General features: G+C 45.4%; 2 protein-coding genes across 5 annotated transcripts in view; one reads left to right on the forward strand and one right to left on the reverse strand.

Moving 5' to 3' along the window:
- The first annotated feature begins 1,287 nt into the window (after positions 1-1,287).
- PMPCB (peptidase, mitochondrial processing subunit beta) lies at positions 1,288-22,004 on the forward strand. The gene is made up of 13 exons (XM_087722289.1): positions 1,288-1,442; positions 3,487-3,630; positions 5,160-5,246; positions 7,439-7,568; positions 9,339-9,537; positions 10,901-10,980; positions 13,497-13,609; positions 14,246-14,389; positions 15,716-15,876; positions 17,521-17,606; positions 17,708-17,796; positions 19,887-19,962; positions 21,510-22,004. The coding sequence occupies exons 1-13, from the start codon at positions 1,344-1,346 to the stop codon at positions 21,572-21,574; spliced, it is 1,473 nt and encodes a 490-aa protein (XP_087578415.1). The 5' UTR covers positions 1,288-1,343; the 3' UTR covers positions 21,575-22,004.
- Positions 21,831-27,460, reverse strand: part of DNAJC2 (DnaJ heat shock protein family (Hsp40) member C2) — a 30,211-nt gene continuing 24,581 nt past the window's right edge. The window contains exons 14-17 of one of the 4 annotated variants that reach the window (XR_015697629.1): positions 26,965-27,079; positions 24,407-24,514; positions 23,611-23,753; positions 21,831-21,972 (exon numbers count right to left, since the gene is read on the reverse strand). Coding sequence is in view for 2 of the 4 variants with exons in the window: in XM_087722288.1 (XP_087578414.1) it covers positions 21,898-21,972; positions 23,611-23,765; positions 24,407-24,514; positions 26,979-27,079 (439 nt within the window). In the remaining 2 variants the exon portion in view is untranslated. Of the gene's footprint in view, positions 21,973-23,610; positions 23,766-24,406; positions 24,515-26,964; positions 27,080-27,460 lie in introns of all 4 variants that reach the window. The other 3 variants (XR_015697628.1, XM_087722288.1, XM_087722287.1) reach the window with 3 other exon arrangements.

Consider the following 27,460-nt stretch of genomic DNA (forward strand, 5'->3'; position numbering starts at 1 on the left):
GAACTTTTGATTTAATCTCTGTTACGTTGTTTTGTTTGCTAAAAGACTGCCTGTGTACTGATAGTCCTTGATTTACAAACACAACATTTCTGTTGCCAAACGAGACGGTTGTGAAGTGAATCTGGTTTCGTTAACTTAGCCACAGAGGCACTGCGTCCCTGACAGATAGCACAGGATAATAAAAACAAGGAAAAATAGGCTGCAAAACAACTTCTATCGCAGAGAGCAGTAACTATATTGAATTCGACGGTTACAGTGCAATATTAATGCACTATTGGCTTTTCAATGCCAATTAAATAGCACGTGAAGGATATGTCTTTTGTGTTTTTATTTTTATAGTTATAATGTACACCGAAGATGGCATTTAATTTCATTGCACGGTGTGCAATGACAATAAAGCAAACTAAACTGAACCAGGTTGCATAAACAGACGGATAGAATCAAGATCACGTGAAGTGTTAATACCACTTTATAAGGCCCTGATAAAGCCACACTTGGAATACTGCATCCAGTTTTGGTTGTCACGATGTAGAAAAGATGTGGAGACTCTAGAAAGAGTGCAGAGAAGAGCAACAAAGATGATTAGGGGACTGGAGGCTAAAACATATGAAGAACGGTTGCAGGAACTGGGTATGTCTAGTCTGATGAAAAGAAGGACTAGGGGAGACATGATAGCAATGTTTCGATATCTCAAGGGTTGCCACAAAGAAGAGGGAGTCAAGCTATTCTCCAAAGCACCTGAGGGTAGAACAAGAATGGGTGGAAACTAATCAAGGAGAGAAGCAACTTAGAACTGAAGAGAAGTTTCCTGACAGTGAGAACAATTAATCAGTGGAACAGCTTTCCTCCAGAAGTTGGAAATGCTCCAACACTGGAAGTTTTTAAGAAGAGATTGGATATCTATTTGTCTGAAGTGGTGTAGGGTTTCCTGCCTAAGCAGGGGGTTGGATAGAAGACCTCCAAGGTCCCTTACAACTCTGTTATTCTATTCCTATTCCTATTCCTGTCCTAAACTAAACTAAAGACAACACACTAAGATCATGGAAACATCAATGGATCTTGAATTTGAGAATCCACAGGTCTGGGATTTTTTGCAGTCTCATGGTGAATCAGGAAAGAGTAATCTGTTAGAAGCTGCTTTCTATTATTGGATGGTTGCTTAACGTGAGATTGAAATTGCAAGAAAAACTCATAAAGGGTTTAAAAATAGACAGAAACGCTTCCAGCATTTTTTTATGCCAATCATGTGGCTTGGCCCCGCCCACTTACCCTCGGATCACGTGACTCTCCTCTTCCGGAAATGCTCCCGGCTCCTCAGCCGATTCCTTCGCTTGCGAACTAAGATGGCGGCGGCCGTGTCCGCCGCTTGCCGAGCGGGCCGGCGTCTTTTCTGGGCTCGGCCGGGATGGCTCCCCACGCGGTGCTCAAACCCCGGACAGCGGGTAAGAGACGATTCAGACGTGACTGGGTGTGAAAGGCCGGCTGGACAGCCTCGGCTGCTTTCTTACTGCGGCGGGCCTTGAGCGCGCTGCATTTTGGGAGATGTAGTTTCCTGGCGGTGTAATGAGGCGGCCTGGGCGGATAAATACCGTAAGAGGGCCAGATGGTGGCGGTGTAATGGTGCCCTCTAGCGGTTTCTTGCAGTCCAACCGCTCTCGCAGGGCTCTCTAAACACTGGGCAGCTTGTGAACTTCAACTCCCAGAATTCCTTAGTGAAACATCTGGTGGATTTGTAAACTCTGTCCTATAGCATTAGCCTTTCTTTCTTTCTTTCTTTCTTTCTTTCTTTCTTTCTTTCTTTCTTTCTTTCTTTCTTTCTTTCTTTCCTTCCTTCCTTCCTTCCTTCCTTCCTTCCTTCCTTCCTTCTTTCTTTCTTTCTTTCTTTCTCTCTCTCTCTCTCTCTTTCTCTTTCTCTCTTTCTCTTTGTTTCTTTTTCTTTGTTTCTTCTCTTTCTCTTTTTCATTCTCTTTTTTTCCTCTTTCACTCTTCCTTTTTCTCTTCCCCTCTCGTTCACTTTTTCTCTTTCTCTTTTTTCTCTCTCTCTTTTTCATTCACTTTTTCCTCTTTTCTCTTTTTCATTCTCTTTTTCTTTTTCTTTCCCTTTTTCTCTTTCTCTCTTTCTTTTTCTCTCCCTTCTTTCTCTCTGTTTCTCTCTCTCCCTTTTTCTCTCTCTCCCTTTCTTTCTCTTTCTTTCCCTTTCTCTCTCTCTCTGTGTTTCTTTCTCTCTCTCCCTCTTTCCTTCCTTCCTTCCTTTCACATTCCAGTATACAAAAGTCTGTCTGTCTGCCCTCATGTGAAGGAACACTTTGGACCTTGATAGGGCCATAATTACACTACCAAATTCATGACTTTGAAGAAATCGGCTCTTAAATGCAGGTAGTCCTCAACTTACAACCATATGTTTAGTGATGTTTTGAAGTGACAACGGCACTTATGGCTGTTTTTCACATTTACGACTGCTGCAGTCCCCATGCTCACGTGATCACAGTTCACAGTGCTTGGCAACTGACTCATATTCATGACAGCTGCCGTGTCCTGAGGTCATGTGATCTCCTTCGCAAATTTCTGATCAGCGAAATCAATCGGAAACCCAGATTCGCCGTGTTACTAACTTAACAACTGCAGTGATTCACTTCATTTAACGACTCTGGCAAGAAAGTTTGTAAAACGGCAAAACTCACTGAACAACTGTCTTGCTTAGCAGCATAAATTCTGGGCTCAGTTGTGGTCAAAAGGCTGAAGAGTAGAAAAGATGTGGAGACTCTAGAAAGAGTGCAGAGAAGAGCAACCAAGATGATTAGGGGACTGGAGGCTAAAACATATGAAGAACGGTTACAGGAACTGGGTATGTCTTGTTTAATGAAAAGAAGGACTAGGGGAGACATGATAGCAGTCTTCCAATATCTCAGGGGTTGCCACAAAGAAGAGGGAGTCAAACTATTCACCAAGGCACCTGAGGGCAGAACAAGAAGCAATGGGTGGAAACTAATCAAGGAGAGAAGCAATTTAGAACTGAGGAGTAAATTTCCTGACAGTGAGAACAATTAATCAGTGGAACAGAAGTTGCCTCCAGAAGCTGCGAATACCCCAACACTGGAAGTCTTTAAGAAGATGTTGGGTAGCCATTTGTCTGGAACGGTATAGGGTTTCCTGCCTAGGCAGGGGGTTGGACTAGAAGACCTCCAAGGTCCCTTCCAACTCTGCTATTGTATTGTATTGTATTGATTAACATACCAGCCCTATTATTCTGGTCTGGGACCTGGGAACGTGCCCTCTCCTTAAAGTGAAAACTCAATGTGCATTTTGCACTGTAGGAACTCTCTTCATGGCGCTCCCCAAAATAACATGGGTCCAGATTGGAGTCCTCATAACATTTGCCCTGCCGCAAAACAAACCACCGAGACTTTAATTCCCCTTCAATAAAACCACACTGCATTTTTTTTTAATCATGTTGCTCACATGATACTTTTTTTTTTTCCAAACTAGGCCCTCCTCCATCTTGGGAAAAACCGATTCAGGGCTACCAATGTAGCACCCCAAATCGTCGTGAATGTTCCAGAAACAAAAGTCTCGACTCTGGACAATGGCCTGAGGGTAGCTTCTGAAGATTCCGGACTTACAACATGTACAGTAAGTAACCGACACGGGCATCTGGCTTTAAGGAGCTCCATGACTTACGACTAAAATTCCAGGTTCAATTGTGGCCGTAAATAGTGGCCTTAAGTGACTGATCTGTTAGCAGAAAGAACATTTTCTCCTGACGCCTCTTGTCCCAATCAGCTTCCGTAGCACATTCCGGGAGGGACTATGCTCATACAAAATTCTAAAATTTGATTAGAATTAGAATTGGAAGAATGGAATGGAATCGGAAAATGAAAACAATAGAATAGAGCCTAGCATAGCATAACTCTGGAATGTCTCAAGCAATTTCAAGCAAACTTCGTTTCATAAATGATTTACCTTTTGGAGAAAAATACTGTGGGACTAAGACACTCCTAAAACCCCTTGGGACAGGGGTGGGTTTCGGATCCCGTTGCAACTGGTATGCTGTGACGGGGCTGGGCATGCGCATCACCGCCCTGCGATGCTCCAGCTGCTCGGTGGAGCATGGCACAGATGCCGTGCGCATGCGCAAATGGTCCAGTTGGGTCAAATACAGGTAAGGAGGGTGGGCAGGTGGGGCCTCCAAGGCACCGTACCGGAATGGTACCTGTGCTCCAGGGGTGGGTTTCTCACCCCGTTCCAACCGGTTTGGTTGGAACGGGGCCGGCGGCGTCCTCGTACACGCGCGTGGTGCACGCATGCGTACTAGCGTCTGCGCGATGCTCCAGCTGCTCCTGGAGGATCGCGCAGGAGCTGTATACGTCCTGCGCATGCGTGGAAGCGCAGAACTCGTCAAAACTGGGTAAGGACCGCGGGCGGGCAGGTGCGCCCTTCGCCGTTCCCGGAAGTTACTTACTTCCGGGTTCGCCGACCAACTGGTTCGCAGGGACCACCGCAAACCGGTTGAAACCCACCCCTGCTGTGCTCCGAGCAGGCACCAGTACGCCTGTACCGGGGCGTACCGGCCGTAACCCAACACTGCCTCGGGATGTTTGTTATGTTAAGATACAGCCTGTTGTACCTGAAAATGGCTTCTACTGAACAGCGCAGTGGAGTTGGCATGGTAACGGCTTCACGGTACTCCACAAGGGGGCTCTGTCTTGTAAGGGGGGAAATCCCAATATTAGAAATTACATTTGGTCCGGACATTTTCCTCCTATAAATACCCGGGCATGGAATATAGAATCAAATTGGAATGGGATGAGATGGGAAGGAACAGGAACAGAATGCTTTATTGTATCCAAGTGTGATTGGACAGACAAGGAGTTTGTTTCTGGTACATAAACTCACAATGTACATATAAACATCAAGTAATAGTTCTTAGATCATAAATCATAGTTACAAGCATTAATCATACGTTAACAACCATTGATAAATCATAAGAAACCAATAGAAGAAGATAGTCGGAAAGATGAGAAGAGAGAGTGTTCAGTCGTTTTGACGAAGATTTCAACCACCGAAACAAAAATCAGCCTGTGGTTTCCTCAGCATCTATTGAAGCTGGATTTTATTCTTTTAGTAAAAAAAACAACAACACATATGTGCTTTTGAATCAGGTGGGACTTTGGATCGATGCCGGAAGCCGATATGAGAACGAGAAAAACAACGGGACGGCTCACTTCCTGGAGCACATGGCTTTTAAGGCAAGTTCTCAAACATAACATTTCTTTTTTTAAAAAAAATATATTTTTATTCTTTTTAAACAAAATAACACATACAAAACAAAGCAAGAGAAGAAAAAAGAACAACTTTCCTCCATTTCATCAAGCATGTCGTTTGGTTACAGGTTTTTGAGCATCAGTTCTTAAGCTTAGGATTAACATCACTGGTTTACATTAAACATAATAGCAATAGCAATAGCAGTTAGACTTATATACCGCTTCATAGGGCTTTCAGCCCTCTCTAAGCGGTTTACAGAGTCAGCATATTGCCCCCAACAATCCGGGTCTTCATTTTACCCCCCTCGGAAGGATGGAAGGCTGAGTCAACCTTGAGCCGGTGAGATTTGAACAGCCGAACTGCAGAACTGCAGTCAGCTGAAGTAGCCTGCAGTGCTGCACTCTAACCACTGCGCCATCTCGGCTCTATAACTGAATATTTCGCTGTCATTGAGCATTATGTGTTCAAATTACCATTAATATTCTTTCATTTGTAGCAATCCTTATTTCCTTGAATTCATAATTATCTATCAAATAACAATAAGTCTTTAAAGTACTATAATATCACCTATCTCTAAGGAATAAGAGCGAAAATTGGGACAAAGAATTCCCATTGGTTTATAATAAACATTCATATTTTCAATTGACCATAATGACTCCAATCGTCCAGAATTCCAAGAATGTTTTCCCGTTACTAATTAGTTAGTCCACATAGTGGTTAAATATTTCAATTCATGTATATATCAATTATTCCTTACATCATCATTGATCTGTTTAATATACAAAGATCTTTCTAATATGAAATGATCACTACATACAATTATAACAACATATTCAAATCATCCCACTCTTATACATTAAAAACATTATTGTCCTTTATAGATCATATAAATAGTACTCTATATCGTAACAGAAAAAAATAAAAAAGACAAAAAGAAAAAAAAAACTACTACAACATAAGTAAAACGTAACATTTCTTCTATTGATTTTTGACCGGATGCGTTGCAAAGCCCAAGGTAGCTTCTAGCACTTCATTTTATTTTACAAGAATTCTTCTGGGGCGTAGGGAAGCCCAGTGAGGTTCCTTAAAAAAAAATTAAAAGCATTAAAATTCCTGTGTTGAATCTCCGGTAAATAAAGCAGGATAAAACACAGAATAACGGCAGTTGGTAGTTAAACATGTCTATGGTCACAAAAGCCCAGAAGAAAAAGTCCTTTTCCCTTTTACCGGCTGGCAACAGGGAGCCGCAGCTGAGGGATGAAAGAGCCACTTGCGGCTCTCGAGCTGCAGATTGCTGATCCCTGGTTTAAGGGCTCATCGAATGCTGTCAAAATTCCCAGCTTCTCAAATCCCCCGCTGGCTTTTTATGAATTAACCTGTTCTGCTGCTTTTGCTTTCTGTGAATGCATCAGCTGTCAGAATTTTTAGGACAGAGCTGTCGGTTTCCGGAGTACTTTGAAATCGCTCTACATGGGGCAGCCCTTGAAGAGTATTCGGAGACTTCAACTCGTCCAGAACGCAGCCGCGCGAGCGATTGTGGGTGCACCTCGGTACACCCACGTTACACCTATCCTCCGCGAGCTGCACTGGTTACCGATTAGTCTCCGGATACGCTTCAAAATGCTAGTCGTAACTTATAAAGCCCTTCATGGTATTGGATCTGGGTACTTGAGAGACCGCCTGCTGCCAATTACCTCCCAAAGACCCATTAGATCACACAGGGTTGGCCTCCTCCGGGTTCCGTCTACTAGCCAATGCCACCTGGCTACCACCCGGGGGAGGGCCTTCTCTGTGGCAGCCCCGGCCCTCTGGAACGAACTCCCCGCAGGGATTCGGACCCTCACCTCTCTCCAGGCCAAAACCTGGCTTTGCCAGCAGGCCTGGGGTTGATGAGTTCCCCTCCCCCCTCGACTTGTATGGTTGTGTGATTCTTGGCTATTTTAATTACTTGTATTCTGTTCTATGTTCCCCTTTTCCCCTTTTGAGTTGTTCGCAGCCCTGAGTCCCTCCCGGAGAAGGGCGGCATACAAATAATAAAATTCAATTCAATTCAACAAGTGCATGCATACTGCATTGGTCTAAGATGGAAGACCCAGGCAATAAAGTCTTTACTTCCCCCCCCCCCTTATTTCTATCACATCTCCAGTTGAAATAATTGCAGACCCTTAAATCGCAGGGAACCAAAAAAAGATCTCAGCTGGATCTGGAGCTAGAGATTGAGAACATGGGCGCCCACCTTAACGCCTACACCTCGAGAGAACAAACGGTGTATTATGCAAAGGCTTTCTCAAAAGACCTGCCGAGAGGTAATTGTTTTTAAAAGTTATTTGCCGTATTTTTCGGAGTATAAGACGCACCTTTTTCCCCTCAAAAAAGAGGCTGAGAATCTGGGTGCGTCTTATACATTGAATACAGCATTTTTTGCCTCCTGAAACCCCGCCCCCTTCGCCAAAATGCCCGTGCAGAGCCTTTAGGAGGCTTCCAGAGTGCTCGTGGGGGCTGGGGAGGGCAGAAATGAGTGAAAAGCGGTTCTTTTTTTTGCTCAATTTTGCTCCCCCCACCCTCAGGAGCACACTATAAGCCTCCTAAAGACTATGCATGCAATTTTCTTTGACAAAAACTGGGCTCGTTTTTGCAAAAAATGGGCTGTTTTTTGCTCCTTTTTGGGGGGAGGGTGCGTCACCCCCCAGGAGCACTCTGCAAGCCCCCTAAAGGCATTCATGCCTTTTGGGGGGGGGGGAACGGGCCTGTTTTTGTGAAAAACGGTCCGTTTTGGGGAGGTTTGCACAATGCAAAAACCTTTTTAAAAAAAAAAAAAAATTTGCCTCTTCAAAACCTTGGTGTTTCTTATACTCCGGTAGGGTAGGTCTTATACTCCGAAAAATACGATATTATTATGGCAAACGAGTGGTGTGGCAGTGGAGCTCTAGGAGGCTGTGAGTTCGATCCTAGGGAGGGGCCCATGGCCCTGGGACGCTGCAACCGTCATAAATATGAATCAGTTGCCAAGCGTCTGAATTTTGATCACGTGGATGCTGCAACGGTCGTTAAGTATGAAAAAATGCTCATAAGGCGCTGTTTTCAGTGCTGTTGTAACTTCAAACAGTCCCTAAGTGAACTGTTCGAAGACTATCTATGTTTAATAATTAAAAATGTCCTTAGCTTATTAGAATTAAATGTCATTCTTTTGTATTGCATAACTATATATAACTATATATAACTATATATATAACTATATAACTAACTATATAACTAACTATATAACTAACTATATAACTAACTATATAACTAACTATATAACTATATAACTATATAACTATATAACTATATAACTATATAACTATATAACTATATAACTATATAACTATATAACTATATAACTATATAACTATATAACTATATAACTATATAACTATATAACTATATAACTATATAACTATATAACTATATAACTATATAACTATATAACTATATAACTATATAACAACTATATAACTATATAACTATATATGTATCATGTATCATGTATCATATATCTTATATTAGTTAGCTTTCTCTCATAATTGGGGCATACCAGGGGTTGTGACATTAAATATATACCTACCTCCCTGGACTCAGCTGATAAGGAGGAGGACCTGTGGCTTAATGGTTAAGACGTTTGCCTAAGATGTAATACAGCACAGGTTCAAATCCCAGTGAGGGTATGGCTAGCTGATGAGAGCTAAATAGCTTGAAATAGATCTATACTAGTCTCCCTTTATTTATTTATCAGCACAAATACAACACAATATGTAACAAAGGCAACAGTAAAATATTGGGCTTTCGGTCTGGATGGTCTCTTGTGACGAGCCGATGGACAGAGAATGGAAGCAGTTAGCGTCCTCTCATAATTGGGGCATACCAGGGGTTGTGACACTATATATATATATATATATATATATATATATATATATATATATATATATATATATATATATATATATATATATATATATATATATATATATATATATATATATATATATATATATATATATATATATATTATGATTATTCCATCTGTCTTTTGTTTTCAGCGGTTGAGATTCTTGCTGACATCATACAGAATAGCACCTTGGGGGAGGCCGAGATTGAGCGCGAACGGGGCGTGATCCTTCGAGAAATGCAGGAAGTAGAGACCAACTTACAGGAAGTGGTCTTTGATTATCTTCACGCCACCGCTTACCAGAACACAGCCCTGGGACGGACGATTTTAGGACCCACCGAGAATATTAAGTAGGTGTTCTGACCCAGCTCCCCAAACACGGCAAATCCTCCAATCTCCCACTGCCATGCTGGCAGCTTCCACCCATCCAGTTCCGGTCAGGTGCAGAGGTGCAGAGACAAAGGATGACCTTGGCTTTCTAGAAAGAATGTTGTTATGGTTACATCGCATCTAACTCCGTACAATCCCCTTTTCCCATAATAGAAAGTGTGGCAGGCCAAAGATCCAAAAGAAAAGATGGCTGCAGGCCTGACATTCACATGGTGATCTGTTTAATGACCAGAAGAACATATGACTAATTCCAGGCTCAATTATACTTATAAGTCAAAGGCTACTCATTCAGGTAGTCCTCGACTTATGACCACAATTGTACCCGGAATTTATGTTGCAAAGTTGAGCCGGTTGTTGAGTGAATTGTGCCCTATTTTAGGATTTTTCTTCCCACGGCTGCTAAGTGAATCACTGCAGTTATTAAGTCAGTCATTAAATGAACCCGGCTTCCCCATTGACTTTGTCACAAGGTCGTAAAAGGGAATCACAGGACCCTGGGACACCGCAACCGTCATAAAGATGAGTCTGTTGCGAAGTGTACGACTTTTGATCATGTGACACTGAGGATACTGCAACGGTCGTTAAGCGTGCAAAAATCCCGTCACACTTTTCAGTACCGTCGTGACTTTGAACGGTTCACGAAATGAACTGCTGTTGAGGACCTCCTGTAATTATAATAGTAGTTTTGCTCGTGGCACGACAAAACCGCGCTCCACTAAAGCGCACCCGATTAAACCGCGTCGCTGACGTCATCAGCAGGGCGACAACAGCGACCGCGGAGAAAAAAGGGCGCTTTAAATAGCGCTTTGAAAGCAAGCTGATTCAAGTTAAGGTAAGGGTTAGGTTTAGGATTAGGTTAAGGGTTAGGTTTAGGTTTAGGGTTAGGTTAAGGGTTAGGGTTAGGTTTAGGGTTAGGTTAAGGGTTAGGGTTAGGTTTAGGGTTAGGTTAAGGGTTAGGATTAGGGTTAGGTTTAGGGTTAGGTTAAGGGTTAGGTTTAGGGTTAGGTTAAGGGTTAGGTTAAGGGTTAGGTTTAGGGTTAGGTTAAGGGTTAGGTTTAGGGTTAGGTTAAGGGTTAGGTTTAGGGTTAGGTTAAGGGTTAGGTTTAGGATTAGGTTTAGGGGGTTAGGTTTAGGGGTTAATTTTAGCTTTAGCGTTTACAGCGTGCTTTTTTCTCCGCGCTGTTGTCGCGCTGTGATGACGTCAACTATGGGGTTTCGTCGAGCGCGCTTTAGTCGAATGTGGTTTTGTGGTGGAACCATTTTGCTTCCCCCCCCCTTTGCATAGTTTTAGTTTTTCATTCCTTGGTTTCACTCATCTTTTAGGTCCATTAACCGCAATGATTTGGTGGAATATATCACAACGCATTACAAAGGACCGAGGATTGTGCTGGCGTCTGCGGGAGGTTGGTGCTGTTGGTCTGTAATATCAGCATGATTTATTTTAGGTTATTTTTTCCCTGCTGCTTAGCATCCTTCTTAATTGTTTTTTGAAAATGTCTTTAAAAAAAAAAATTGTTTATTTTAAACGCTTAAACACATCGACAAAAACATACACAAAACTTACAGACAACATCGGAACTGCACATTCCTTCCTACGGCAGATATCTATCGGTGCATCTTTACAAATATTATTTCCCCCCTCTATACGTTCTGATTTTACACTAATGGTCCTTTTATTTCTTACTCTTTTACTTAGTCTTATATTTGGTCATTCGTATCAGATAGTCGTTGTTACCTTTCTTCTATTGTACCTCTTTTTCTACTTTTATAAATCCTACTGTTCTGTTCTGACCCCCGCCCCTCGTCCTACACCAAAGCACGCCGAGACAAAGATACTTCAAAGAATTTATTAACACAGAGACTAGACCTTGGCAGCAATCCAGCACAGACTCATCTTGGCAGCAATCCAGCCTGCCAAGCTAGCCACGATAGCTTTTCCCGCTCTAGTAAATACGTTGACTCCTGCCACGAGCATGTGGAACGTCATTCCTTTTATAGTCTTGAGAGGAGCCTAATTACCACCAGCTGAGTTCAGTTATCTCCTGCAACTGCGTAACTGTTCTCCGTTGCCGGGCATCCAGGACCAACTCCCTTGTCTCCTCCCCACTGCTCCAATGCATGACGTCAGGATCACACTCCCTTGTCTCCTCCCCACTACTCCAAGGCTTGACTTTTGGTTCTCACCGCTGCCTCAGGCGCCTCCTGGTGGCCAACCAGCCTCTCTGCGCCCTGCTCTGAGTCGGAACCCTGTCCAGGGTCCTCCACATCTTCCAGAGCCAACTCATAGGGCCCCTCGCTGTCGGAGTCTGGTGGCAGCTCCAACGGCTCCTGCTGGGCCACAACAATGTTCCTACTTTCCTATCACTGAAAATGCCTAAGAGCCAATACTCTGGACCTGTTGGCCCTTAGCAGGGAACAAGGATTAAATATGGGCGATCGACTCTAAAGAAACGAAAGGCAATCTTATAAATCAGGGGTGTCAAACTCGATTTCATTGAGGGCTGCATCAAGGTTGTGTTTGACCTCGGGGGGAGGGAGGATGTGGTCAGGGTGGGCCTGGCCAGCTTGATGTCACTTGTGTCGGGGGCACCCGTGGTGGCCAGAGCGCTCTACCAGCGAAAACGGGCTCCCAAGCTCAGTTTTCAGCCGCGACAGCCTCTTGCAACCCTCTGCCAGTGGCCCCCTCGAGCGCCATTTTCACTGGCAGAAGCATTATGGGCCTGTCCGCTGTTTCCAGGGTGGACCTGCGGGCCAGTTCTAAGCACCCCGCGGGGCTGGATCTCAAGGCCTGGGGGCCAGATCCGGCCCGCCGAGTCCTTAGATCTGACCCCCGGGCCTTGAGTTTGACACCCCTGATTATAAATATTGTACGGGATTATTTCCCTTTTGTTCAACGTAGAGAGTTGTAGGGGGAAAGATGGAAAGTTTTGTTATAATGATGCACGATCTTCAAATTTTATTAAAAAATAAGACTTATTTTAAAACATATAGCAACCGTTACAATGCTACCTGAGCCAGACCAAGGAGAATTGGACAGATAAAATAATTAAGGTATGGTGCAGGTCAGCCACTTATTATAATGAATGGACCTTGATGCTCTCTGAGCTTGGCTGTTTTCTTGCAGGTGTTTCATTACCCATCTAGGTAACACCATCAGTACCTGGGACGTGCAGTCAGGGGGAGGAATACAAACTTCATCCTCCTGGTGTGGGGCTTTGGGCAAAGGCTGGAGGGAAGTGCTCTCCCTCCCCAAGTGTAGTTTGATTGCAGGCAGAGCCACGTTGCCTTTTCAAACCTGTAATCAGTGAAGCTGGTCTAGATCCTTCCCAGGGCTGGGGGAAAGTGTGTGTGCTCCAGTATGGCTCTGACTGGCTTCCTGCCTCCTCCTGTGGTCTCCCTGACTCCCTCCAATCCAACTTTGTGTGTGTGTGTGTATGTGCTTGTTTGAGAGAGTTTGTTTGAGAGAGGGAAGGGGGTAGGAGAGATAGTCCAATCCAACTTCTGTGTGTGTGTGTGTTTTTTGGGGGGGAGGGAGGGAGAGAGGAAGGAGGGGAAGGGAGAAGAAAAAGAATGAAGGAAACGTATTTAGCAAAGGAGAAAAACAAATGCTGTCGCTTTAAATCGGAACTAAGCATGCCTGGCTGTGGAATTCTGGGAGTTGAAGTCCACAAGTCTAAAAAAATTGCTGCCTCACCAGCCATAAATCTCACCGCACATCACTGATCAGTACTAATACTGTACTGTACTGTAGCACCAATAAGGTTAACCTAGTTTGGGTAACAAAACATCTGCAAGAAAGCAATTTAAGTTTGGAAACCGCTAAGGACTCCTCAGTTCAGCCCCGAAGAAGTAGAAATATTCTCCTTTATTATGATAATTTTTGCTTCTAAATGGAAAACTTCCTTCTGTGCCGATTTAGGAGTTGCTCATGGAGAATTGCTTGAGCTGGCGAAATACCATTTTGGCAACTTGCCGTCCATTAAGAAAGAAGGCGCCCCAGTTTTGCCCCCTTGCCAGTTCACCGGCAGTGAAGTAAGTGGAGGTTGTTCTCTTCTCAAAGGGGCCTGAGACACATCATCTTCCTTCTTTTAACGACCCCGTAATCCCTTTTTGGGGTGGAGTCTGGGCAGCTGAATGGAGCTTAGCAGAGTGTTTTAATGGCCGGATGCTCTCCTGTCGCCATTGCGGAGTTTTGTTCGGCAGGTATATTCTCATGGTGCCCTGAGAGACAAATATTTGTCTCTGCCTAGGATCGAACTCACAGCCTCCTGATTGTGAAACGAAAGCACCACCTCTAGGCCACCGCACTACTCAAGACCTGAGGCACAACAGCCCCCACAATTATGGTTGATAACATAATAGAAGATTTGGTTAGCGCAGCTTTTTGCTTGACCGCGAAAATTGCCGAGAAGTTTGAGAAAGGTCGCTTGTTTCTTTCAATGCAGTTTGAGCCACTGGACTGCCTGTGTGGCATCACAAGTTGGATCCTTCTCCAGTATTTCGTGGCCTCAATACAGGACCACCAAATATGGTAGAATGAGCCATCCCTTCTTCCACATTTCCAACACAGTGGGGATAACCCAGGAAACATTTTGGCTAACCTCGTTGGGGGAAAGTGCCATCTATAAACCATCTTGTATATATTTTCCCTCTGTCCTAATTGATCAGATCCGCGTGCGAGATGATAAAATGCCTTTGGCCCATCTGGCCATCGCGGTGGAAGCAGCTGGCTGGTGTCACCCAGATACCATCCCTCTGATGGTGGCAAACACGCTCATTGGCAACTGGGACCGTTCTTTCGGCGGGGGAATGGTGAGTTGGCACCGAACTTACTGGGCAGTTTTAAAGAATGTGTGCTTTGGGACTAGGACGGCTTCTAATAAAACATTAGCCGGGTTTTAGAAATGTAATTCCAGGACGTATAAAAATGAATTTCTTAAACCGGGTTGATATTTTATGCTGACCCGGTCAGCGTTGGAAATCAGCAACCCCTCACCAGCCCCCGTTGTTGGGGTGTTGGTGATTTATTTTAGAAGGAGAATTGGGATAATGTCAGCTTTCCAAGTATCATGTAGAATTAAATCAGAGTCCAAGGCAAAACGATCCTTAAAGTTCCAATTTAATAAATCAGACATCTTGGTGCATCTGTGGAATCCCAAATCTGAAAAACTTCCTGGGATTCCACCCAGTTGAACGTTCATGATCTTATCCCCACACCCATAAATCCATCACGTGGTCCAATCTTCTTCTTCCACGCTGGCATCTCCACCCATCTAGTTCCGGTCAGGTGCAGAGGTGCAGAGACAAAGAATGACCTTGGGCTTCTAGAAAGAAATGACAACAACACATTCCACAATTCTACTCCTTACTATTCCTCCCTCCCAATTACTACACTAATGAAACAGCATAGTAAAATAATAGAGAGTGTGGCAGATCAAAGATCTGAAAAGGAATAGGACTGCAGGCCGGACAGCGGAGAGTCTCCCCCTTCGGGGTCTTTTTGTGCGGGTTGGAGGGGGGCAGAAATTCCAACTTGGAGTCTGCTTCAGCCTCCTGGTGCAGAGCTTTGGGTGAAGGCTGGAGGGAAGTGCCGCTGGTGGCAAAGAGCTGGAGGGCCTCGTTCCAGTGGTACTGCATCATGGCCTGGAACTGGCTGACCATCACAGCCCGCTGAGCCTCCAGGCGCCGGTACCTGACGTTGCACTCACGCAGGTCTTCCCTCTGCTTGGAAAGCCTATGCTCGTAGTCCTCAGTGAGGTGCTTCTGCTGAGCACGGTCAGATCCAATTTGAACTGAGCTGTTTTGCCAACCCTTTCTCATGGTGGCTACTTAGCTCCAACAACTGCTTCCTGTTGGGGCCCTTAGGAGCCCTGGCGGGCAGGCGAGGAGTACCTGGGAGGGGAGGAGCGAGTAGAGGCTGGCAAGGCACCCCTCGACGTGAGTGACATCAAGTTGGCCACGCCCACCCAGTCACACGGCCACCTAGTCACACCCACTCAGCCGGTTCATTAGGCAGATCATATTCGTGGTCCGCGGGATTTAAAAATAATGGATTTAGTGGTCCCTGAGGCCCGAAAGGTTTTTGACCCCTGTTCTAAGAGCCGTTGAAAAGCTTGTCATCCTTCTCTCTTTGAACAGAACCTGTCCAGCAAGCTCGCCCAAGCTGCGTGTCACGGCAATCTTTGCCACAGTTTCCAGTCTTTTAATACGTGTTACACGGATACAGGATTGTGGGGTCTTTATATGGTTTGCGAAGGGGCTACCTTAGAGGATATGATGCACTATGTCCAGCGGGAATGGTAAGTATTCTGACCAGGCTTCCCGAGGAAGCATAAATCACCCTCTTAGCCCCCCAAAACCCTCTTTTTATTTATTTATTTATTTTTATTTTAATAAATATTTTTATTAGTAAAAGAAAAATACAACAACCAATAACTGGTAAAAAACAGTACAACATTCACTGTTTCGCTTTACATTTGACTGCGTTTCAAGACGTTCCCATAATATCAAAATCCTTATAGACATCAGAGGTTAGATATCTTCTCCCCTCCCTCCCTCTTTCCTTCCCTTGTTTCTTCTTTCCCACTCCCCTTCCTTCCCTCCCTCCTTCTCTCCTTCCCTCCTTCCTTCCCTCCTTTCTTTTCCTATCCTACCTTTCCTTCCCTCTCTCTTTCCTCTCTTCTTCCCCCCCTCCTTCTCTCATATCTTCCCTCCTTTCCTCCTTCCCTCCTTCCTTTCTCTTCTCTTAAGTTCCCTTCTTTCTTCCCTCCTTCCCTCCTTCCTATCTACTCTCCTTCTCTCCTTCCTTTTTATTTATACAGCTGTGAATTATAGTCATTCACGGCTTCCCCAACAGCCTGCGAAGAGTCCGACAGAGGTCTGCTCGAGTTGCCACAGTCTTTCAGGATAAGGTTGATAAGCACCCGACTTCACTTCCCTTGAAACGCCGCCGGAGACCTAATTGCCAAATGCAGAGCAAGGCTAAATGTAGCACAGAGTCAAACAGAGCTTCTCGGAGATTGAACCGACCACAATGAACTAATTGCTTCCTGCAAAGGCTCACAGTTCTGTTTGCTCCTCTTTTATGTCTTATGGGAGGGGCCAGTCGTCGCCAAGCCTTACTCCCGAGTCACCTCTTTTTTCTTAATTGTTCTTGCCTTCTGGCAGTTCTGCGCATGCGCACACTGGGAACAGGCTCCCCCTGTTCCTCTGCCTCGCTGATGTCAGACTCCGGAGGCAGCACATAGCTCCCAGATGGCCCTGGCCCCCCTCTCTGCCTCTGACGCAGAGCCCTCGTCCGAGCCTTCCCCAGACTCCAGGACTGGCCCAGGTTCCTCCCCAACCTCCTCGCTGTCCGACTCTGCTCCCAGCTCTGCAGGCCCCCCGGCGGAGCACAACAGTAAGGGAAATAACTTTCCTTTTGAATTGGAACCCAACCAGCCCCCTCTGCAGTGAGACAGGTAGTCCTCGACGTGTGGCAGTTCACTTAGCGACCATTTGAAGTTATGGCAGCACTGAAAAAAGCAACCCAGGGCTGTTTTTCACCCTTACGACCGTCGTAGCATTCCCCGTAGTCACGTGATCAAAATTCAGACGCTTGGCACCTGACTCACACTTACAACCATCAAAGCACCCTGGGATCATGTCATTCCTCCTCTTGCGATCTTCTGAGATGCAAAGTCAATTGGAGGAAAGCCAGATTCACTTTAACGACTGGGTTACTCGCTTAACGACTGCAGGGATTCACTTGAACAAGGGTGGGAGACAAGGTCATAAAAAGGGACAAAATGGACTTTTAGCAGATGTTTCGCTTAGTCAGAGAAACGGACTCGGGGGGTCGTAAGATGAGGACTGCCTGTATTCCAGACCAATTGTTTGAATACAAACCAAACCCTACAAAGGGAAGTGACAGCTGTCAGTCACTTGTCATCTTTCTCTTACAGGATACGTCTGTGCACCAGTGTTACAGAAAGCGAAGTAGCCCGTGCGAAAAATCTCCTGAAAACAAATATGTTGTTACAACTGGACGGTATGAACTATAATGGTTGATTGGGGTTTATTCCCTCCCTCCCTCCCTGCCCCGTGCTGTTTAATTCATTCACAGGCATCTGTAAACATCTGCAATCTTAGGTTCCACTCCCATTTGCGAAGACATCGGACGACAGATGTTGTGCTACAATCGCCGGATCCCAATTCCCGAACTCGAAGCAAGAATTGAAGTAAGGAAACTTGATTTGTGCGTTCATAAATCCGTCCAATTGTGCCGGGTGTGTTAGGTATAAATCATCTCACGGTGAGACTTCCCGCCGGCTGAAGAGAAATCTTACATTATTTATTTAAAATGATATTTATGTATTTATTTATTGTTCAGACCTAGGCTTCCCAAAAGCACGAAGCCGACTCCTCGTCCTGATAAAACTCCTTTTATTTAGGTTAAGGTGAATTCCTCTCCAGCAAAGTCCCGGCCAACAGTCTTTCATGAGATTTCACAACTACAGACCTTTATCAGGCTTGGAGAGCTGCCAGGCCGATATCTTCCAAACTCCATGCTGTAGCAGCAATTACTTGGCAAGAAGTCAGGAACAGATCTTCACCCCAATGAATTGAACTAATGGTCTCCTGCAAACTCCACTCCCCTTTCGCTCCTCTTTATTCCCTATGGGAGGGGTCATTCACCGTCCACTTGTGGCTTTACTCCCGAGTCGACCCTTGTTTCTTAGCTGTTCCCTTCTCCTGGCAGCTCTGCGCATGCGCACACTGGGAACAGACTCCAGCTGTTCTTCTGCCTCACTGATGTGCGACTCCGAAGGCAGCTGATAACTGGCATACGGCCCTGGACCCCTCTCTGCCTCCAACACAGAGCCCTCATCAGAGCCTTCCCCAGACTCCAGGACTGGCCCATCTTCCTCCCCAACCTCCTCACTGTCCGAATCTGCTGCCAGATCCGCTGGCGGGCCACAACATTTATATACTTATTTGTAGCCCGTTTTTACTTTTGCCAAGGCGGCAAACGTATCCAACACACTTTCCCCCTCCTCTTTTCCCCACAACAACCACCCTGTGAGGTGGGTTGGACCGAGAGTTTTACCAGCATTTATCAGTCTTTCTTAGTTTGTGCGGTGTGACACAATTGTAAATTTCGCTTCTGTAAAAGCTTGTATCCCATCTTTATTTTTACAAATAACCTGAAGCGGGGAACATATCTAGCACATCTTCCTCCTCCTCTTCTCCCAACCCTGTCGATTGGATTGGACTGAGTGTTTTACCACCATTATCAACCCTTCTTCGTTTGTGTGTCAGGTTTCCTAGAAATGCCCCAATTGATTCATGAGTATCGAGCCAAGTTTCAATACAAAATGAGTCATTCATTAGGAGCACCATAGGCAAGGCCTGTTGGCAATCAAATCTAAGCTTTGTTTGAATTACAGCTGAACTTCACCCTTGTTCCTTCCCTCCCCTCAGTCTGTGTCATCAATCTCATTTCCCTGTGAGGTGCCCCCCTCCCAAGCCTGCTGCAGTAATCTGACTTCAGCCGAAAAGTATGTGTGGAATGCATTCCCTTTCTCTCACTAGGGCAACCTGTTCTGACCCCCCTCGTCCCACACCAACACACTCCGAGTCAAAGATACTTTACGGAATTTATTAAGAGAGAGACAGGTCCTTGGCAGCAAACTGGCACAGACAAGTCTGGGCAGCAATCCAACACAGATAAGGCATGGCAGCAATCCAGCCTGCCAAGCTCACAATCCTGTTCTCCAACATTCGTTAATGCGTTGACTTCTGCAAAAGGGGTGTGTGCACAAGCATTCCTTTTATAGTCTGGAGAGGAGCCTAATTACCACCAGCTGAGTGCAATTACCTCCTGTAACTGCGCAACTGTTCCTGACGCCTAGTAGCTCTTCGGTGCCGGGCATCCAGGAACAACTCACTACTGGCGTCCAGATCACTCTCCCTTGTCTCCTCCCCACTGGTCCAAGGCTCAGGCGCCTCCTGGTGGCCAACCAGCCTCTCTGCGCCCTGCTCAGAGTCGGAACCCTGTCCAGGGTCCTCCACATCCTCCAGAGCCCACTCATAGGGCCCCTCGCTGTCGGAGTCTAGTGGCAGCTCCAACGGCTCCTGCTGGGCCACAACAGCAACCTTAGGAGTTGACATTGTGTGGTGTGACACAATCCTTAGTGTGACAGAATTGTAATTTCCCTTCTGCCAAAAGTTTTGGCCTTTCGCCTACAAAAACTGAAGGTCAGTTGCCAGGCGGTCAATTGTACTTTAAATTTTCTTCAAAATCTGTCTCTTTTATTTCCTATTTCAGGCTGTTGATGCTCAGACGATCAAGGAAGTGTGTACAAAGTACATCTATAATAAGCGTCCCGCGGTTGCAGCAGTGGGTAAGCACTTAATTAGATACAATTTTTTTTAAAAAAAAGGTACAAGTAGATTTAATATCGGGGGGCAAAATGCAATGGAGAAAACTATTTTTTATGTCAATATAAAGTTGGGCTTGCTGAAATGCCACCCCGAGAACCCCATCAGAGAAAGTAAATAAGCAAGGGCAACAATGGAAAAGGAGGGAGGACGAGGAAAGGAAGGGAAGGAAGGGTAAAGCAGAGGAAGTAAGAGGAGGAGAGAGGGAAAGGAGGAGGAGAAGGGGGGAAAGAGAGGGGAAGAAGAAAAGAGGAAGGAGGAAAGAAGAAGGCAGAGAAGGGAGGTTGAGAAGAGAGGAGCAAGGTTGCTGCAGAATAAGATGGAGATACGAGGTGGCCAAAAAGTGGCCCAAATTCTATTTTATATATTTGTAAGAAGATAGTGATAAGCATTAATGGTTAATAGATAAATGTTAACAGCTCTTATAAGAATGTATATTTGTGAATGTATTTGAATGGGAAAAATAAAATGGCGGCGCGGCTTGGCTAGCGACGCTGAGCACTGCAAGGAGGGGTGAAGCGATTTTCAGGTAATCTAATGAAAAATCCTGTAGAAATTCCTGTAGTCTGTACAATCCTGTAGAACTAGTAAAAAAATCTGAAAAAATCCTGTAGAAAAAGACCTTAGTCTTCAAAGTGAGGGAGTCAGGTAAAACACTCCTGGGCTGGAGACTGAGTTTAATCTGGGAGGCCAGGAGGATCGGAGGTGTGGCCTCAAGATTTACCTCAGTCTCCAGGGCAAAAGGGCTGTGGTAATACCCATGAATGACTCCTCCCACGGCTCACTTCGGAAACTATGCACAGGCAGTCCTCGACTTACCACAACTGAGGTCCCTATTTCTATTGCCCAGCGAGGTATTTTGTTAAGCGAGTTCTGCCCCATATCGCGACCCCTCTTGCCACGGTTGCTAAGCGAATCACTGCAGTTGATAAGTCCGTAACCCGGTGCCTAAGGGAATCCGGCTTCCCCCGTTGACTTTACTCTTCAGACAGTTGCCAAAGGGTCACATGACCTCAGGACACTGCGACTGCCATAAATCTCGAGTTAGTTGACAAAACACCTGAATTTTGATGGCGCCGTCACAGGGACGTTGCAAAGGTCGTGGCACTGAAACACGGTCATTAGTCACGTTTTCCAGTGCTTTTTGGGATTTTGAATGGTCGTTAAATGAATTGAAAGTCGAGGGCTGCCTGTAGTTAATTAATCTTGTTTTTTAAACATTTTGCAAGTTTTCATCATCTTCTTTTAAAGGCCCCGTAATACCTTGCGGGGTGGAATCTTGGGCAACTGAATGGAACTATTTCCTGGCCAGATGCCTCTCCTGTTTCCGATGTGGGGTTTTGTTCGGCAGATATATTCTCATTGTGCCCAGAGAGAGAAATATCTGCCTCTATCTAGGATTGAACTCACAGCCTCCCGACTGGGAGGCGAGAGCTCCACCTCGAGGCCACCGTACCACATTTTGCAAGCTTTGATACCAAGTAACACACTTCCTTCTTTTTAATTCCAGGGCCTCTTGAACAGCTGCCTGATTACGAGCGACTCTGTAGCGGCATGTATTGGCTTCGCGACTGAGACTCTCAGCGAGCTCTTTGGGGAAATTTACGATGGCACTTGAGAAATTTTGTGACGACAGTTAAACATTCAGGACTAGAGGGATGATTTTTATTCCCTTTTCACCAAATGGCAGGCTTTTTTTTTTAAAGTCACAGGATAGATGTTGCTCCCCCACCCCCGGATAATCTGTCCAATGGAACGGACAATGCAAATGGAGGGGAGCCTCTTGAGAACCACAGGACTGTCTCGAAAAACTAAAATAAAATGAAGCCTATTCTACATTTGTATTTATTTTATTACAAAACAAACACACACACACTAGGATTGTCACGGGAGAAATCTCATTTCTTAGTTTTAGCAGCGTTCACGACTTGCTCTTGGGCGGCTTTCTTGGCTTTGACCATTTCGACCAGCTCCTAGAGGAAGAAAAATAAAAGGATAAACAGAATTGGCTCGTTTTTTTATTTCTACCCGGGAAAAACTCCTTAGCACAGGGGTCCCCAAACCAGTGGTGCAGTTCGGCCGGTTCTATCTAGTTCGGGCGAACCGGTAGCGACGGGAGGCTCCGCCCACCCGCTCGAACATCATCATGTCCTGTTTTTGACGCTCTGCGCATGCGCGAGAGGCCCTGTGCACGCGTGGAGACGCTCACATTTGCGAACAGGTAGCGAAGGTGATTTCACCCCTGCCTGAAACCCTGGACCGCGGCCCACTATCGGGCCGTGGCCTATTGGGAACCAGGCTGCAAAAGAGGTGGGCCAACACGTATGTACACGCATGCAGGTCCACTCACACGAGTGGTAGGCCGGCGCACACGTGTATGTGCCCACAGCTCAACTTGCATGCACATTTGTATTCACACCGGCCCAGTTTCCCTCTGCCCCCCTTCCAAAGCCAGGCCCCCAATCCGCAAAAGTTGGGGATCACTCCCGTAGCATATTATTTCTGGAGCAGCTGAAAAGTCCCTTGGGCCAGGAGTCGCCAAATTTAAAACACTCCAAGAGCCATTTGGACCCGTTTCCCACAGAAAACACCGGGAGCCACAAAGGTCCTAACCGGAAGCCCCCTATTCAATTCTGGAGCTGCTGACCGGAAGTTCAGTTCCCCCACCATAGAGTCTCCTCCTAGCGTGGCGTACTTTTTCCTCTACCTGTCCTAACCGAAAGCCCTATCAATTGTGGAGACAACTGGAAAACCCTCCCCTTGCCATAGAGTCTTCTCCTGGCGCGCTGTGCTTCTCTTCCCCCCATCCCGGAAGCTCCTCTCAAAATTTTGGCCCCGACCGGTGACGGAGCCGCAGCAGAGGGAGGAAAGAGCCACATGCGGCTCCAGAGCCGCAGTTTGCTGACCCCTGAAGAGGTTTCTTTGCAAGAAAAACGGGGCAGAGATAACAATCCTGGGCCCACCAGCTGGCAGATTTTGATCCTTTTAGGCTGGATTGAGCTTCTCATTTCAAAATTAATTACAGGTAGTCCTTAATTTACGATCACAAATTCAAAGTTTATCCTGTTATTCTGTCGGTCACTAAGGGAACAGTTGTAAGTTGAGGACTACATGTACTTCATGGATTTAAGCAAGTAATTGTCAACATTAATTCAAGAGAAGAAAGTTAACAAAGATTGGACTTTTTATAGATCCAAAGTAGTCCTTGAGTTAGGTGTTTAACAAGTGTTAAAAGTTATGACAGTGCTGAATGCAGGGATTTACAACCAGTCCACAGAGTAACACCTGTTGCAGTGCTGAATTGTATCATCATTATCATTTAACGACCCCATAATCCCTTGTGGGGTGGGGCATGTCGGCAACTGAACGGAGCTAACCGAGCATTTACTGGCCGGATTCCCCTCCTGTTGCCGGTGCGGAGTTTTGTTCAGCAGATATATTCTCACTGTGTCAAGAGAGAAATATCTGCCTCTTATCTAGGATCGAACTCGCAGCCTACGGATTGTGAGGCGAGAGCGCCACCTCTAGGCCACCGTACCACGCTGCAGTGCTAAATGTATGTTAAGGTTTAATTAAAACAAAATGAAAAGCAAAACTGACATTGCCATTACCTTATATCGCTTCATACAGTCTTTTTTAGACCGGCCCGGAACGGAGGTTGCTATTTTTTCCCATCTCTCGGGAGTATTCACTGGATACGTTTTGAGAGCCTGTTCTAAGAGTTTTTGCTCTTCTGTCGTCCACGGAGTTGCGTCTGTGAATGATACTGGGGGTCAGGGGGGCGGGGGGGAAGGAAACGAGAATGGTCTCACGCCGAGAATTCCCTTCAAAACATTTCCCTTCAAAAGACTCCAAATGTGTAGATTTCTTCCCGCTATTAAAGTGCGTTTCTTCTTTTTAATAACAAGATGCTCTTTAAACAAATGGGTCTTTTTCCAAAGACAATTCTATCTTTATTTCCTTATCTAGCCTTCCAAGGAATCCCAGCCTTTCAAGCTATGTTGCTGAAACACAAGGAAAATGATGTGGCCCGCCAGCGGGCAGCAGATTCAGCCAATGAGGAGGTTGGGGAAGAACATGGGACAGTCCTGGAGTCTGGGGAAGGCTCGGACGAGGGCTCTGATGAGGGCTCTGTCTCTGACTGTCTGTCTCTCTCAATCTCTCTCTCTCTCTCTCTCTCTCTCTCTCTCTCTCTCTCTCTCTCTCTCTCTCTCTCTCTCTCTCTCCCTCCCTCCCTCCCTCCCTTCCTGTCTCTTTCTCTCTCTCAATCTCTCTCTTTCTCTGTGTCTCTCTCTCTCTCTCTCTCTCTCTGTCTTTCTCAATCGCTCTCAATCTCTCTCTCTGTCTCTGTGTCTCTCTGTCTCTGTCTGTCTGTCTGTCTGTCTCTCTCTCTCTCTCTCCATTTACCTTCAAAACGTTCTGATGGGGCAGCGCTGTCTGCTTGTGGTATGACGCCATGCTCTTTCTTAAATTTATCAAAAGCTTTCTTATTGATGTCGTCCTTTTGATGAGGATCTAACAATAAGGAGATATTAAGACAAATCAGCCACCAATGAAGTTCGTAGGGATTCTCGGCCATGGTTGTCCCAAAGGTGCTTTTTCAGGAGGCAAAACTTTCTTCTTTTCTCTTTGAGGACGTTTCGCTGCTCCTCTAAGAAGCTTCTTCGGCTCGCTTAGACGAAGACCCTTGGAATGGGGTGGGAGTAGGATTTCCAGAGAAAAAATGGCAAACTACAGGAACCATTTGCACCACTCAGGACACGGATAAACCTCCCAGTGGCCTCAACGACCCTCTAAAAGGATGCAAATTACCAACTGTCTGCAAATAATATAAACCCTTCCCCACCACCCGGTTAGAGCTGAAGAAGCTTCTTTGGATGAGAAGAAAGGCCTTCAAAAGAAAAAACCCACCACCAAGAAATTCCAGTTGCCTCCTGAAAAAAAACACTTTTGGGACCCTAACGAAGTTGTAGTAAATAAAATGTACTGATTTTTACTCAATGTTTAAGTAAAGATTTAGCCTATGCTCAAATAATTCAAGTCTGGTAATAAATTTACACACGTCCTTTTTTAAAATCTTTTAACTTGCAGTCTGAATTCTGGAAGGATTTTGTAATAATCTTTAACAATGTCCTGATAAAGCTTTTTCCCCCTCTTCCCATGCAGATTCTTTTCAGGCTGCGTAAGTACGTTTGCGCAAACGACGTACTAGTTGCATGTCTACAATATTATTATTATTATTTTTTGTATTGGAGGCAATTTGGGAATGAAAGCCGAGCCTGTTTAAAACAGGATTCCTTGTTTTCTCTCTTCAAAGGCAAAAAGGCTGAAACACTCAGTTTAAGCATCGACCAGTTCTTTTAAAAAAACCCGGCCATTTCTGGTTATTTTGCTACGGGTTTCATCGACTTTTTATTCTCCTCCAAGGCCACCAGAATACATTTCTTGGACAAATCTTTATCAGCACGAACAGCAGAAACACCATTGAATATATTTTCTCAACGACAGCAGCTAACTGTACTATACACACAGAGTACCAGATAGTGAGGGCAGCGGTCAACAATTGGTGATGCGTGAGAAAATTTTGGTGGTCTGCAGAAAAATTATTTGAATTTTTTAATATTGCATTAAATCAGGGGTCCTCAAACTACGGCCCCCGGGATGGATACGTGCAATGAATGTTTGTGTTACTGTAGAGAATCTCCCCCATCGGGGTCTTTTTGTGCAGGTCAGAGGGGGACAGAAATTCTGGCATGGGGTCTGCTTCGGCCTCCTGGTGGGGGGCTTTGGGCGAAGGGTGGAGGGAAGGACCACTGGTGGCAAAGAGCCGGAGGCCCCCGTTCCAGTGGGACTGCATCATGGCCTGGAACCGGCTGACCATCTCAGCCCGCTCAGCCTCCAGGCGCCGCTACCTGCACTCCCACAGGTCTTCCCTCTGCTTGGAAAGCCTACGCTCCTAGTCCTCTGTGAGGTGCTTCTGTTGAGCCTCCTTCTCGGCCAAATCCAATTTGAACCGAGCTATTTTGCCAACTCTTTCTCTTGGGGGCTGCTTAGCTCTTCCTAAGGAGCCAGGATAGGCCGGAGAGGAGTGGCTGGGAGGGGAGGGGCAAGCAGAGGCCGGCGAGGCGCCCCTTGATGTGAGTGACATCGAGTTGGCCACGCCCACCCAGTCACATGACCACCAAGCCACACCCACCCAGCCGGTCATTAGGCAGATCATAATAGTGATCCGTGGGATTTAAAATTATGAATGCAATGTTCCCTGAGGTCCGAAAGCTTGGTGACCCCCTGAGATAGTGTGTTGCAGTGAAGCTCTATAACCCAGAGATATTTTCTGGTGCAAATTCCGTTACACCAAAGATTTTACAATCGTTGGCTGCATTCTGAACATAGCAATAGCAGTTAGACTTATATACTTCTTCATAAGGCTTTCAGCCCTCTCTAAGCGGTTTTACAGAGTCAGCATATTGCCCCCAACAACAATCCGGGTCCTCATTTTACCCACCTCAGAAGGATGGAAGGCTGAGTCAACCTTGAGCCGGTGAGATTTGAACAGCCGAACTGCAGAAAGCTGAAGTAACCTGCAGTGCTGCATTTAACCACTGCGCCACCTCGGCTCCATTAACATGCACAAAATCTCATTTGGAATTAATGCTTTAACGATCGCACCCCTTCCTCCCACTGATTCCATCAAATTTAAGGGGCTACTGAATGGATTAACAAGATTAAAAACTCTCATTCAAGCATTCAGACGTGATGTTCTGTAATAGCAACCAGCACCCCCAGCAGAGACCAAGTAAGAAAAGAGAGACAGTGGAATTTGAAAGTTTCTTCCCTTTTTGTTTCAGACTGGGGGAAGGTGAGAAATCTCCAGAGGCAGCCGGAAATGATTTTAAGCTTGCGGAAGAAGGAAGACCGAATTTAAAGCCAAAGTAAATAAAATGAAGGCATGCAGACCATCTTACAAAGATAACGATACCAAGTTTCTGGAGGTTCTTTGCTTTGTTGATAACGTCTTTCGCTGTTCTTTTTATCCCCGTGGTAGAGTGCAAATTCATGTAATTGGCAATAACTTCCCATCTACAAAAAAAAAAAGGAAAAAAAAAGAAAAAACCATCCGTAATCGAAAATTATTTGCAGAATTTTTGAATGAACTTACCAAAGGTTGCAATGAAACACTTCCAACACTGGGGAAGTTTTAAAGAAGAGATTGGACAACCCACTTGTCTGAAATGGTGTTGGCTTTCCTGCCTGAGCAGGGGGTTGGACTAGAAGACCTTCAAGGCCCCTTCCAACTCTGTTATTCCATTCTGTTCTAAATGCTGGGCTTTTTCTTTTTTTTAAAAAGCAAAATGTCTTTATATATATATATATATAGGTAATTCCTAACTTATGACTATAATGGAGCCTGCCCATTAATTGTAAGTCACGATTGTTGTAAAACAGATCACCAGCATGACC

Source organism: Thamnophis sirtalis, unplaced genomic scaffold (genome assembly GCF_051295495.1).
Source record: "Thamnophis sirtalis isolate CommonGarterSnake01/CBP01778 unplaced genomic scaffold, rThaSir2_p1.2 scaffold_9, whole genome shotgun sequence".
NCBI classification, from domain to species: Eukaryota; Metazoa; Chordata; class Lepidosauria; order Squamata; family Natricidae; genus Thamnophis; species Thamnophis sirtalis.